At 36.4% G+C, this 15,223-nt stretch overlaps 1 protein-coding gene across 2 annotated transcripts in view; it reads right to left on the bottom strand.

Moving 5' to 3' along the window:
• farp2 (FERM, RhoGEF and pleckstrin domain protein 2) overlaps window positions 1-15,223 on the bottom strand; it is a 58,093-nt gene that overhangs the window by 15,388 nt on the left and 27,482 nt on the right. For both annotated transcript variants that reach the window (XM_084426889.1, XM_084426888.1), the window contains exons 8-14: window positions 13,716-13,863; window positions 13,368-13,463; window positions 12,560-12,723; window positions 10,048-10,116; window positions 9,848-9,905; window positions 9,514-9,724; window positions 613-800 (exon numbers count right to left, since the gene is read on the bottom strand). In XM_084426889.1, the coding sequence (XP_084283015.1) occupies window positions 613-800; window positions 9,514-9,724; window positions 9,848-9,905; window positions 10,048-10,116; window positions 12,560-12,723; window positions 13,368-13,463; window positions 13,716-13,863 (934 nt within the window). The remainder of the gene's footprint in view (window positions 1-612; window positions 801-9,513; window positions 9,725-9,847; window positions 9,906-10,047; window positions 10,117-12,559; window positions 12,724-13,367; window positions 13,464-13,715; window positions 13,864-15,223) is intronic.

Genomic DNA, 15,223 nt, shown 5'->3' with positions numbered 1-15,223 from the left:
AAATGTTGAAGCTAGCCAAGAACACATTGTACAACCTCGAACAGAGAACCTAGAATTGAATTTAGAAATGAACATAGCTTAGAACTTAGCAAGTTAATTTAGAACCTAAAACGTATCTTTGAAATGAATGAAGAACTTACATAACTAAGAACCTAGATGCAGAACTTAGAACCAAGACGTTTACATAGAAACAAACATATAAGTTAACCTTAAACACATAAAATAGAATTTAACAAAGAAATTAGAAGTTATAACCAAAACGTTAACACAGAACCTAGAAAAGTAAGGCAGAACCTAGAACTCATTTCAACTTAACTTGGCAATATTTAAAGTTAGTATTCAAGTAATATTTGAAGAGAAAAATTACTTGAAACTTTAAAATATTTAAAGTTTCAATGTCTGATAGATCTATAAAAGCTGAAGGCACACCAAGGTTAAGCTAAAAAACTCAAATCACCTACAATCTATAATCTATCAATGCAAGCTAAATGGTTCTTTCCAATTTCCTCATTCGTGTTAATCAAACCCAAGCATGCCCTGAGCTGGGCTTAAACAGAACATTTTTTTCAGCTCTTATTGAGGCCTGGGCAGGTCAGCATGCAATCAGTGTACCTTCCTCCTGCCCTCTTCGTCTTCCTCTAGTCTGCCGGTGCCCACCTCATTCAAGATGGGGCTGTGCAGGGGCGAGGGTGACTGGCCGGGAAGACTGAGGGTGGACATCTGGAAGGAGGGCGACAGACACAGAGCACCCTTGGCATTGAAGGGAGACAGCTGTGGGCTGTCAATGGCTGTCAGCGAGTCTATGGGATGGAAAAAGAGAGGGAGATAATACTGTTAAGATCACAAGCATAATGAAAATAATGATGATAATATTAAAGACAATAAAATAAGTTTAGGAGTTTAGTGAACACCCATCAACAACTGAACATGCCAGCAACCACTGAAAACAAGCTATCAATTGCGCAAGCAATTGCAAATGCACTAAAAACTACAAGACATTCTTCATGCTTCTTGTCAATTCAGTAAGCCTGCATCTGACAGATCAAACAGACCATTCAAAGTGCTAATAACATACCATGGCAAATTTTAGAAAACATTTGGTCAACAAAAAAGGCATTCACTTCAGCTATTTGGACAAAGCAGAACAGCAAAAGATATGACACACCAGGAAACATGTCCGGTCCCAGACTTTTTAAGCCACTTTTTGTAGTGCAATAAACACGCAGTTAGACAAAAAGCACATCCATTTCCTTCACCACAGACTATTTTATTTAAAAAACAAAATGAAGATAAGAAACCTGAAAACAAAAGCAAGATAGCACTACGCCTATATAAAGAGGGACAAATATGAGAAGGGGGAAATGGTTTCTTCCTCAAAGAGGAGCAGCTCACGGGGGAAAACAAGAATGTAGAGGCTGGGCATAAACAAGGAACTCCAGATAGAAAAAGGTGGCTTTACGACCCGGAAATAATTCCTGCAAAGGATTATCAGCAATTCTGCTGGGCTGGTGAGCCGGCAGTGGTTTACAGTTTAACTGGAGTGTCCCAGCGGGGATGACATAGGAGAAGAGGGGAGGGAGAGAGGGGGTCTGGAGCCGGGGTTTGGCAGCTAGCCTAAGCAAACAGCGCTCTACACTAGATCGAGGCTGTGGAATGTAGCATAAGAAGTGTATCTGAAACTCTAAAACAACAGAAAGACTCATGCTAGATTGTGCATATTTTCCCATTTTGTATCAAATCCTAATGGTAGTTCATTATAGTTATAAACTATAGATGAGAAACAGATGTATCAGAACTATTTGTAAACTAGCAACTTGTAATTATTAGCAACAAACAACATTAATCTTGAGCTATTGCACGAAGTAATCATAAACAGGGTATTTTATATGTACTTGTGTACAGTATCATCTGTTGTTCAGAAATAAACATAGATTAGAACATACATGTAAATATATAGACACAAAAGAATACAACTGACTTCCTATTTAGTAACTTATGTATTACTAAAAAGGATAAAAAGACAGACCTTTACAATGAGTGAAATAAATTCTTATCTTAACTTATCTGTTAAACATATATAATGGAGACCAGTGTTGCTATTAAATAAAACTAATAAAAATGTATTATAATATATAAGTTATAATGATATAAGTTTTGTGAGATTTAGATAAAAGGTGTGTTTATATACAGGTATATATAAATAAGGTAGTGAGGTATATACACTGCCGTTTGGGGTCAGTAAGGTATGTATATATATATAAAATAGCATTTTTTTCAAGCTTGTATGTTTAAGATCAGTAATTTCACTTTAATGACAATTAATAGGTCATTTTCATTGCCATTAAAGTGAAATAACTGAACATAAACATACAAGCTTGATAAAAATGATCATTCTAGAAGAAAATTTCAGATGGCACTTAGTGGCTTTTGCATCTGAAGTCTTCATATATATTTATATGAACACACACACTAACACTAATACACACACACTAATATGAGAAACTTAAATTGGAAATTAAATAAATACATTTTAGTTGAAGTCAAAAACTCAAAAACAAAAGTACTTAAAGTACTAAAACTTTCAAATAAAGTGAAAATTTGAAATATAAAAATAAAAGGTTATTTCAGTTTAGACGGAGACTATATTTCAGTATATATTTACTGAAATGCAACATGAATGCAAATTAAATCACAGGGTCAACAAGGAATACACACAGGAAGGCAAATGGACATCTGATATGGTCTCAGCATTAGCACTGTTTACGGATTTTGCTAATTTATTTCCGGGTGGCTGGTACAATATTAGCAAACACGTTCACTTAAGATTTGTACAAGATTAAATTACTTGAATTAGTATTAAAATACCCGGGCATTATCCAACACAGAACCTAGCATTCAATGCCATACCCATGATCTTGCAACATCTAACATACAGATAGAAGGATCAGAATGATGCCAGACAGTCTCCCGGCCTCTGCCGTTATGGTGCTAGTTTTAACACTGTGTTCCTACTTTCCTGCCCATCGGCTTGATTTTCTCTAAGACTTTAGCTGTGAGTCCCACCACAAACTCTCAAAGAAATGAAGATAAATAGGTGGCTCATGTTGTTGACAGTGGCACTGATCCATGCCATTGAGAATAGCTCCTTAAATATAGAACTAATCAAAATAACACTGCAAACCACAAATCCTGAAAAAACGATTAAGGTCATATCCTCATAAAAAAAAAGCATTCCTGCAGTGTAAGAAAACTGTATTAAATTTTAATGAACACCATGGTTACAAAAAATATTAGGTATAGACACAGGTTATAGGAGGGGCTAATGTAGCTGATGTTTGTTAAGTCATTCGATTCACAAAAAAGTCTGAAATCCCAGTTACCCAAAAAGTATTTTTTTTTTTATTTCAAAGGGGAAATATATGAAATGCACACACACATAAGTAAACTATTTTCACATTAGTACATTAAGGACCTTGTATTTGCATTAATAGCTCTTAATTTCAGATTTAAATTTACAAAAATATGTATACTGAGGAAGCAAAAAGCAAAGCACAAGGCAAGTAAAGAAAGGCAAGGTGAATCTGGTTACGTTCTCTCTTATTAAATCCCCCAAAGCACTTAGAATACCTCATTTTTATATACATATATATATAAAAAAAACATTTCTGATGCAGTATTGTGATTGTGACTTAATTTTATAATATAATATAATAATAGTATTTCTATTTGAAATGCTTTAAACTTTCATATGAAAAGCCAGATAAACTACATGATTTAATTAAATAATCACGCTCTTTAACTCCTCAAAAAACAAAATTAATTGGACCAAATCTGTGCAGAGGTCACTTAACATCAGGTCTGACTCGGCACCCAAACATAATTTTTTTTATTTTTTATAATAAATACCAAAAACAAAATGCACAATAATACTATTTTAATTTGAGACTCCTTCGATAGCAATGACAGTTTTACAATAGTACATTGTAAGAAATGTTCCCTACCAATAACATGTTTATTTTGCATCTCTTATAAGAAACACTTTTCTTTTTTAAAGCGCCAAGATTTTAAGCGTGCATGTAAACAAATCATAAATCTATCTCTGGGGAGAAAAAAATGGTGGGCTTCATTACCTACTAAGGACTGAATCTACCATAAAAAGGGTGTATCATCTGTTTTAAAATGAAGTGCTATGGTATAAACGGTATAAATCATAACAATACATTATAATAATCATGATCCATGATATGGAAAACGCTCTTCATAGACAGAGTGAAGTTAAAACACTGATCGAGCACACTATGATTACATATTAATCCAAACTCAAGAGTGGCAGATCGGTCATGTAACTAAAACACATCCACAATCGGAGATACTGACGCATTTGAGAGGAACAAGACCTGAGTTAAATTAAATAAAAAAGTGTTTTCATAAAGATAAAAGAGGTCTCCTCTTATACAGTGGCTTTGTGTGTTAAATGGACAGTTAAATCTAAACTATAACAGCCCTCGCAAAGCAAGAGAGAAGATCACACATGCTAAGATTGGACCAGAAACATTATGGGAATCCATTAGTGCTGGCCTTGTGATGTTAAAGTAAAAACAGCAAAAATTCCTGAATTATTTACTTTGTTAATAAGAAAAGATGTTACTTTTTACTTCATAGGTCACTTTATAAAGTAGGTTTGGCAACACTTAATAATAATAATAATAATAATGGTCAATACAAAGAGAAAGTCAAGTCATTGTGTCCATGATGGGAGATCTGATGTGAAGGAAGCACTGTTAGGTGGATGGCCAAATGGTGCCTTGCCCAGAGTTTAAGAGCAGCCCAGGCCTGCCCTCGCTTGTGGGAGTAGAGAGAGGCTCCTGCAGTTTTAAAAAATAGGATGCAAAGAAAAAATAAACGGGCCAAATGTGCTCTCAAAATGACAATGAGAATGAATTATTATGGTTAATACTAAAATGGTTGTTCTTTACAACAAAATTGTTCAAAACTTTAGTTCAGTTTTGGGTGGTATTCAGGATATTCACCGTTTTGACAGGAGAACAATCTACACTGGGTTTGAGAAAGCAAATGTAATACATTTGAATCATTAAATGGGATTGCTAAAGAAATGCAAAGGACAGAAGTGAAGCAGAGTGATATGGCAGGATATTAAATGGGATTTCAAGAAAATAAGTGGAAATGACATCAATACAAAGACACTGTCTGCATTTCATCTTGGGCTCATAGAACTCAATGTACTCATGGCAATCAGACAGTGTTATTCCCTCCAAACCCCAGAACAGAAACCTAAGGCATTTGTGTGGTCTGGATGTCATACAAAAACACAACTGCACAGAGCTGATGTTACCTATTAAGGCACTGTGTAATACTTTGTACTATTAGGAGTGCCTTTAATTTAAATGTATTAGGTGAGGTATTAATAAGCAAATAAAGATCAAGTTAAAACCTTCAAAAGAGACACCCAAAGGTAATAGGCACAGACAAAAGATTCAAGTGCATCGAAAGCAAACCTGCAGTATAAATCATTGAGAGAGGACAGAGTAGAGACACAAAATAGACAGTAAAAAAAAAACAAAAAAAAAAACCCTTCACTAAATTATAATACCTGAATAATGTTTCTGAGGCTATTTTATAAAAAAAAGAAGAAAAAAAAGAAGAAGAGAAGTTCACCAATTTTGTATAAAGCAAATAAAAGGCACAAACAAATCGTTCTTGAACCTTAAATTCACAGAAATGTGCCAGAACCGGTCGTACTGTTAATGATAGAGACGTTTTACATTATCAGACCATATTTATAATAGGGACGATTAACTATGACTATGCTCCTACGCGCATACAATACTGTGCATGAGGTTAGAAGTTCTATATTACATTCACTTTCTTATCAGTGGTATTGACAGCACATTACAATACTCAACCACTTACATTCGTCGATGAAAGCAAAAATCTACACTACTGGCCAAAATTTTGGGGTCAGTAAAAAAAAAAAATAATAATTAAGAAGAAATTAATTTTATTCAGCAAAGAACCATCAAACTGAGTGTCCATAAAGACATTTACGTATGTTACAAAAGATTATTTAAAATAACTATAATCATTTAGCATTACGCTTTCTACAAAACAATTTTTTTCAACATTGATAACATTAAGAAATGTTTCTAGAGCCCCAAATCAGTAATGGCTGCCGGATATACAGATATATATATTACATTAGAGATTAAAACATACATTTTAAATTATAATACATTTTACAGCTTTTACTGTATCTTTGATCAAATAAAACACCGTATCCTAACCAGACGTTACATGCGATAAAAGGTATCTTTTTCATGTTAATCAGAGTTTTTGGCCTAACCAGCTGTGATATGTGGCAATTCTATTTTAGAAACGGTTTCTATGTTTCTGCGATGTCGCGGCTGGAACGACAACATACAAAAGTCTGACACTGATAATCTCAGGTACTGTTTATTTGGATGATTTAATGTTAAAAGCATCTAATATGAGTCTGAATGTCATCTTGCATGACCTTTATAGCCGTACTGAATCGACAATGGATCGTTCACCTCAGATCTTGAAAATAAATGAAAGGAAACAAGAACTTTTAACTGTGAACTCAATATGAACAAGCAAGTTTATTCAAAAAAAAAGATTGTTTCAGTCACTCAGTAAGTATTTTTAATTGTTAAAATGGTGTAAGAGTCGAAAGTGCCGGCCCACACGCTCTTCTGATAGGCTGTGATTTTTGATTGTTTTTATCGTGTCTCTTAAGGTGATGATACACAGGGTTACTTTTTGAGCAATGTTGCTGGGCAATCTTGCTGAGCGATTGTTGCTTGGGCACTTTCCCATTGAAAATGAGCAATAAATTTCTATCTGGATACTTTAGATCGGTCGTGGGCCCTGTGTGTCATCTGGTTTCCCGTTGACGGCAACATTGCCCAGCAACATTGCCCAAAAAGTTGCCCTGTGTATCATCACCTTTAGTCGCTTTGCGTCTGATGTGGCCAGATAAATTGCTTGTTGCTGGAATCGCATCGCGTCTGGTTAGGAAACGGTATAGGAGACTTCTTTCAAAAAAATGTTTTAAAAAATCTAACTGACCCAAACTTTTTAACTGTAGTGCAAGCTTCTACATTTCTTTACATGCAGAACATGGGTTAATGGCTACAATAGTCTACAACTAAAATCGGAAAAATGAGGCATCAAAGGCTTACACTGAAAAGAAACATGCACAGATCTGAACTTAAGACTCAAAATATAAAGTCAAAATGCAAAATTTGAAAATGAGATTTAAAAATGGCTCAAATCGGATGCCAAAAGAGTGCTTTTGGCGTTTACACACATGCAACATGGTCCAATCTGTGCCAGTGATCGTGTGTAAATGCAGCCATATAGTCCAATAAAATAAGAGATGCACACGTCTAAAAGTTAAACAGCAGGGGGCAGAGTGGAGCGAACAATTCTAAAGTAACAAACACAAAATCAACTTCGGCTCAAATTTGCTTTTAAAAGCAAAGGCTGTCAGCTCCACTGCTAATTAAATTACAGCCCTGAGTAGAGTGGCTCACTACTGGAATAGGCTCATGCAGTTATCCTGATATGAAAGTACCTTTACAAGCATGTAAATCTCATCTTAGTGATGTGTATTTTTCCTTATTCATATTCAAGCGAGTTTTCCTCTTCAGACAAATCAGTTCAGTGGTTGAATGAATATTTGAACTCGTTTTCGGACCCCTTTTAGGTCAAAACATTTAAAGGGACAAGAACTGCAAGAACCCCCCAAAAATAATTACAAAATATTGCAAATAAACATATGAGCTTGACAAGTTAAAATTGTCAATTAAACTTAAACCTTTGTTTAGATTTCCAGTTGATTACCTATAAATGCTAGATTTTTTTTTTTTTTTTATGTTTACAGCATGATATTTTAGTAAAAGATTTGATGTTCACTTTGAGTAGTTGGGAAGTTCTTTACTCAGAAAGAGAACTTTCTGGCTTTAAATCTACTAGATAAAACTGATGTGTGCCATTATCTTGTATGTAATGCATACAGCTATTATTGCATTTCTCCATGTCTTGCAGCCCTAATAAGGAAAAAATAATAATTACGGAACATGATTTAACGTTCTTTTCTAAGCTTCAAATGCTCATAAATTTGAAAGTTTATAGTTTTGTGTGCATAAAGTGGTACGGATATCACAATTCTAGGTGATATATCCATTTGATTTTCCCCTTCTAAAGGTCACAGCGCAACTTGTAGCCATCCAGACTACAGTCAAACTAAACAGTTATAATAATTGAACTATATAATCTGAAAAATATAAATGAATCATATGACCCTACAAGAACTTACAGCACATGATTCAAAAACAATAAAAAAAAAAAGAATGAATTAACACCAAAGAGAAATAGATAGAGAGAGAGAGAGGAAGTACACTGGAAAGCCACGTGAGAAAAAAAGGGGTAGATTGAAGCGCTAACAGGAAGTGCCAAAACTATAAGAACTGATTATATCAGGATGAGGTGGAGAATTAAGTGCTTGGTCATGTTCTGTATTAAAAACCACCAATACTGTTGCCGTTTAATGGGGGTCATGCTACATTTTAAGATGGGTGGGGCCTGGCGGGGTCTCCCCAATGCTTAGAGCCCTGAGATTTTGGCATTCCAGCAAGAAGCTGTCTAAATCTGCCTCACTCACTAGTGGGTTGCTGAAGAAGAGGTTATGATCTGGAGGCAGACCTCCATCCGACCCCCAGTCGGAGTCGGAATCGGAGCTGCCGTCAGCCGAGCCCTCTGTGGCTGTGGGCGGATAGCTGAGCTGCTCCAGCTGCTCCACCAGATCATTAAACTGCATGGCCGAACTGTCTTCCGAACGCACCGAATACGCAGGGAAGTTAACCATCGAACTGGCCTCAGAAAGGTTCTCGGAACCAGGCAGACGCAAGGAGGATGAAGAGTCGGGTCCTCCAAAGCCGAGCGAGAGCGAGTCGCCGGCAGAACCTATAGGAAGGTTATCCAGCGAGCTACACTCGGAGCGGTTGTTAACCAGGGAACTGGTCTCGGATCGGCCGAAGGCACTCTCTGAGTATGCGTTAGCGTTGCCGTTAAGGTCCTCGAGACCGAGACCGTATGTAGCGGGCGGCACGGAGATTCTATCGCCGTATTCGAATCTCTCAGCACCTTCTTCGTCAAACCCATAACAGTAGGCTTCCGCACCACCAGCGTAAAACGAGATTTCAGCTGGATCATCATCTATATACTCTTCGCTAACATGCAGCTGATTGCAGGCACTCGGGATCTGGTACGACATCTGTTGGACGCGCATTAACTCCGCCTCAAACGCTTCAGGTGTGAAGAAACCCTTTTTCGCCCCAACGCTTGCACCACCCACCCCTACTCCCTCGCTATCCTCATTGCCATTTTGGGAGGGCCGTGCACTAGAGGAACTACTCTCTACACACACAAACGAGGGGCCGCAGTCTCCTGCTGCCTGGATATGAGTGGCACCTGGGAAGGCGTAGGTGGATTGGGAGTTCTGGATGGAGTCCTGCTGAGTTGGGCTGGGGGCTCTTGGAGGCTGCTGCATCTGTTGGAGATTCAGAGGCTGGTTCGGGGTCTCTGTCCGCATGGGTAAGCTGGGGGCATGCAGGGAGTGGAAGGAGGCGGTGACAGAGGAAGGACACACTGGAGCCCTTAGACTGTCGTTAAAAGACAGATTCTGAAATGGATGGGTAAGGTAAAGAGAGTGGATGAAAACAAAGTGAGTTGTTTTTGTTCTTCATTGTGGTATTGGTTGTCATGAGTTTGGTTGGATGTGACCCTGATCTTAGGCTCTACTGACCTGTTTGAGCACATCGGAAGCCAAGGAACGTGTCGACATGCGAATCTTACTGTTCCTCCTGTAGAAACAGCATAATTAGTGCAAAGCAGATACACAGAGAGAGAAGCACCACAACAAAATGGCTTACGAAAAACGGTCCAATATACAGTATAAAACAGGTTTCATGTGAGACTTTAAAAAAAAAAGAAGAAAAGATTTACCTCTGGTAAGGAGTTCTTCTCAACCCGCTGTCCCTCACATACTCAACAAGCTGTTTCTGCGTCCTCCCACTGTTACATATACACAATGCATTTTAACAAACCAAGTCAAACATTCTATTACCTTTAAGTAGGAGTAGGCAGTAAAAGCCACAATTTATATTCACAATATTCTTTAAAAAATTATCTTATGCTCACCAAGGCTGCATTTATTTGAAAAAAAATAAAATAAAAATACGCTAAAATATATTTAAAAAGACTTATTTCTATTGTAACTATTTTCTATTTCTAAGACTATTCCATTTCAAAATGTAATTTAGTCCTATGATGGCAAAGCTGAATTTTCAGAAACATTTCTTCTTATTATTATCCATGTGGAAAACAGTACGGATAAATTTTTTTGTGGAAACCGTGATCATATTTTTTTAAAGGACTCTTTAATGAAAAGAAAAGTTCAAAAGAACAGAATTAAAACATTAAATTTCTTTACAGTCACTTTAGATACATTTTTTTTAACAGTCAACAAAACAATGCAAAGAAACAACTTTATCAATAAACAAATTATTAAAAAATTGTTTAAATGATATGGATAGCCTTCCATGAAATGATGAAAACCTTTTGGTGACTTATGCAAGTAACTTGCAGTACCTGTTCAGTAATGCCTCGTTTCCACTGAGCGGTACGGTACGGTACGGTACGGAACATTACGCATTTATTTGCGTTTCCACTATCAAAAGTTGTGAATGGTACCAAAATGCCGAACCGTACCGTACCACTTTTTAGGTACCCTTCCATTGGGGTACCTAGCACAGTGGAACGGTACTAAAAGGTGGAGCTAGACTCACTGCAGGACGTTGATTGGTTGACAGAGAATCGTCACTTGCGCGTGCTACAAGAGGAATGACAACATAAGAAGCGCTATTTTTTAATATACAGTTTAATATAATACTACTGTTACTGTATCACGAAATGTAATTTTAAGAGTTTTTCAGGCGAGAATGTAGTTGTTTATGGTTGTGGTTTATTTATAAAGATGATTTTTTTCCCCCCGGTTGTGAGATCCATGCGTTCAGCGGGCGCTCGGCGCTCATGTTTCCCGGCTGGATGAGCCTTTCCTCGGCGTTCGTCGCGGACTCCGACGGTAGTGGTTAAACATAAGATATAATTAGTTTTGTGTAGACCTAACGGGCGATCTTTGGTCTCGTGAATATATAATGAGTTCCCTGTCAGTCGTTTTGGCTGAGGGCTAAGTTTAGTTTTATATTAACGTTATTTGTGTTTAACTACTTGTAATGTTAGACTAGAGCGCTGTATTTGGATATTTGACTGAATTGTTTGCTTTATTTCTTATTGTATAGCTTCTTGTACTTTACTTAAACTTTTATATAGGCTATTATTGATAAAACTGAAATTTTACAAAAAGAAATATGGTTTCTTGTCATTTTTTATTACAAGATTATCACTGATGTTTATTGCAACATTTGTACAAATGCATATATTGCCTGGAATGTTTATTTTATTTTATTTTTTAAACGAAAAGAGGTAACGTTAGGGTTGTGTTTTAAATTTCATTTCGTTATAAATAGAATAACGTATAATGTGCAGTGAATAACGTTGCGCATGAACCACATTTGTGTCCCTATAATGTTTAATTTATTTAAATGAAAACGAAAAGAGGCAGAGTGGTGTTTTATAACATATTTCGTTTTATTGTTGCTTAAAATGTACATACAGAGTAACCGAGATAACGGTGTATCAGCGACGCTTTTAAGAACGCGCTGTACCATTTGCATGTAGGAGTCGCACATGGCAAGTACAAACTTTGCGTACTTGATATTGAGAAAAGCCTAATGTCGGCGCTTGTCTTCTTGTGACAAACATGTCGAGGAGCAAGAATAAGATCTGCTGCATGTCATCCACTGTAGTTTACTATGTTCTTCTTCGCGCGAAAATGACGTCGATCGAAACACCACGCCTATCAAGTAAGGGTAGCCTACTGTTGGCAGTGGAAACGCGAGCCAGATCATGATTAACAGACCCGAACCGTACCGTACTGTCCCGTACCGTACCGTGCTGCTCAGTGGAAACGAGGCATAAGTGAGGCAGATGTTAGTGAGTTCACTCTGTGAAGGGTTCTTCTAACAGATTGAACTAGTATCTCAATAAGTCTTTTTGAACAATTTATTAAAATCAGCTCATATGAATAGGACTACAATGATTGGGCTGTATGTTTTTGTTTTGTTAGAAACTCCCACGGCCTGTTCACCGCAAGGACGATGACTATAATGATAACACAATTAGCATCCACACCAGTGCACAATATTGTTCTGTTCATTCTAAGCATGATGCAGTTTTGTCGCCTGCCACTTTAAATGCTCGAGCTCTGAAAACAGGATGGACTCTGATTGGCTGTCAATGTTTTTTATCGTTCATCCTTGGTGTGAATGGGCCATAAGCAGCAGTGCCAGAAACACTGGCATAATCACAATCGAAGCGATACTGTGTACATGTGTACCTGTATCTGAAGGAGGATCCTCTGCTGAAGAAGACGGCTTTGGATTTGGGCAGAGGCTGGTCTAAGAGACGGAAAAACGAGTGATGTTCCACACAGTTCTTCCAGAAGATCTTGCACTGATCTCGACTGCCCATGAGAAATTCCAGCGTATCCTGATGAGGACCCTGTGGAACGAAATGTTGATCAGTCACTGAGAAAAGATTGATCTTAAGAACTTCCATCTCAGATGAAAGGCAACATGAGGAAACATGTGGTCTTAATTCTTAGCAACCCATGAAAGTGATCCAGACAGAATAACAAACGTCACTTGGAATACATTTAAAATGTTTACATAAGATGTATAAGATGGCCTCATCCAACAAAACTCCAGAGCTCAAAAACATTACTTCTACGTCTTATTGTGTGTCAAGTCTCTGTTGATTCTGTATGTCCCAGGAGTTTTTAGAATGATTTCACTGCTTTGTATTTCTCCAAAATTGTGTCTTTTAGTGAGTCAGAATCAGAAAGAGCTTTATTGCCAAGTGTGCTTGCACACACAAGGAATTTACCTTGGTATTTAAGCTTCCAGTACACACATATAAATATAACAAGACACATTATAAAATTACTGGATGATAAAAAAGTATAAAAAATATGCATGTATTGTCATTCTGACTGAGTCTTTACTCATATGAAATTGTTTCCTTGTCATGTTAGACTTATTCCATCCCTTTTTCTTTGAGGTAGTGTCTACTACATGTTTGTAAATGTACATATAATAATATTATATATATAACAATATATATAATATTATAAACGTGATACCTACATGGACTTCTGGGTGCAGTTTAATTAGAAATCGTTTCCTCTTGAAGCTCAGCTTCCGAATCTTGGACCAGTTGAAGGTGTTAATTTTGGTGTGGCCCTGAAAAATAAAAAGACAAATATTTAATAAAATAGATATAAAACAAATACATGCATATATACACACCTGTGACTACATATCAGATGAATTCTATATTATTGTACTAAATATCAACGCACTAAAAATGCACCAATATTTGGACTAGACTAAAATAATTTTGGACTAATAATAATAATAATAATAATAATAAATCATTTTTAGAGCTCTAAGGAAGCAATTATATTCACTAAGACGTTAAAGTTGTACATGTACCTGAAAGACCTGCAGGCCCATGTGTGCTACAGCCAGGTTGATCTTGGTGCCTTCTCGGTCAGCAGCGGGATGAAAGCGTACCCCATACATCTCCAATTTACGTGCAATCTCCAGGACCTGGAAATCCGATTCTGCTGGGGTCTGCCCCCTACAGGCGAGGGCGCAAAGACAAGTGAAACATTAACACAGCAAAAAGAATTTGGGTAAAGCATAATTTGTTGACTAGAATAACATTTTATAGGTTTTCAACTTTGAAAATTAATAACACAAAATATCCTCCATACCCACTTTACATTAACTTTTATATTTTTGTATTGCCAATGTGTGAACAGCTTGTAATGACACTTAAAAATGAGACCTTCCCTGACTTCCTAGGTGGTCTATGAAAGCCCGTAGACTGATTTTTATCAGAAGGATTCGGACTGGTTTCGCCAGGATAATCCAAATGTAACGGTTACGTGCACTCCTGAGATCCCCTTTTACGTTCAATGACACATGAAATGAATGCTAATACAATGTTTAGGATAATGCTAAAAGAGTCATTCTGTACTGTACTGTAATTGTGCGTTTATTTTGTTATTGATAAAAGCACACAGCACATTATTAAATATTAATCTAAACGTCGCTCTCAGCTGCCTGGACGGCATCTGGATGCTCGTGAACAGTTTATTGCTGCAACAGTATTTCCAAATTCTTTTTACTTCTAAGCAAAGAAGGAAAAATAACTCCACTGTGAGTATATTGGGGCATTAAATCACGTTCAGTCTCTTGAGCATTATGTGTATGAGCACAAGCAGTAAGTTGCTGGCTGCAGTTTACTAAACAGCCACCTGTATTGCTAATTACGAGGGTTTCTGAATTCTTAATATATTGTTAACCATCCAAACTGCTTATCCTCTTGTATTGTATTGTATCGTACTATATTACCTTATATTTTGAAAAAAAGTATCATGCTCATTAAGGCTGCATTTATTTGACTGAAAATACAGCAAAATTGTGAAATATTACAATTTCAAATAAAGGTGTTCTATTTTAATACAGTAATAAAATGTAGTTTATTCCTGTATGATGGCAAAGCTCAATTTTCAGCATCATTACTCCAGTAATTAGTGTCACATGATCCTTCAGAAATCATTATAATAAGCTGATTTGGTGCTTAAGAAACATTTCTTATTATTATCAATGTTGAAAACAGTTGTGCTGCTTAATATTTAAAAAAAAAAAAAAAAAAAATTTTTATATAAAATTCAAAAGAACAGAAATAATATGAAATAGAATTTCTAAAACAATGTTTAGTGCCACTTTTGATACATCCTTGCAGAATAGAAGAAATATTAACTTAAAATGTATGTATGCGTGCGTATGTATGTATGTATGTATGTGTATATATATATATATATATATATATATATATATATACACATATACACAGTGCTATGCATAAGTTTTGACACCCATGCTAAAGTTGACTAAAAAGAGGAATAAAAAAAAATCATCTTTTGGAAATT

This window comes from Rutilus rutilus, assembly GCF_951802725.1.
Source record: "Rutilus rutilus genome assembly, chromosome: 12".
Lineage (NCBI taxonomy): Eukaryota > Metazoa > Chordata > Actinopteri > Cypriniformes > Leuciscidae > Rutilus > Rutilus rutilus.
Note: the sequence above shows the minus strand (reverse complement) of the source record. Positions and strands in the feature narration are given on the sequence as shown.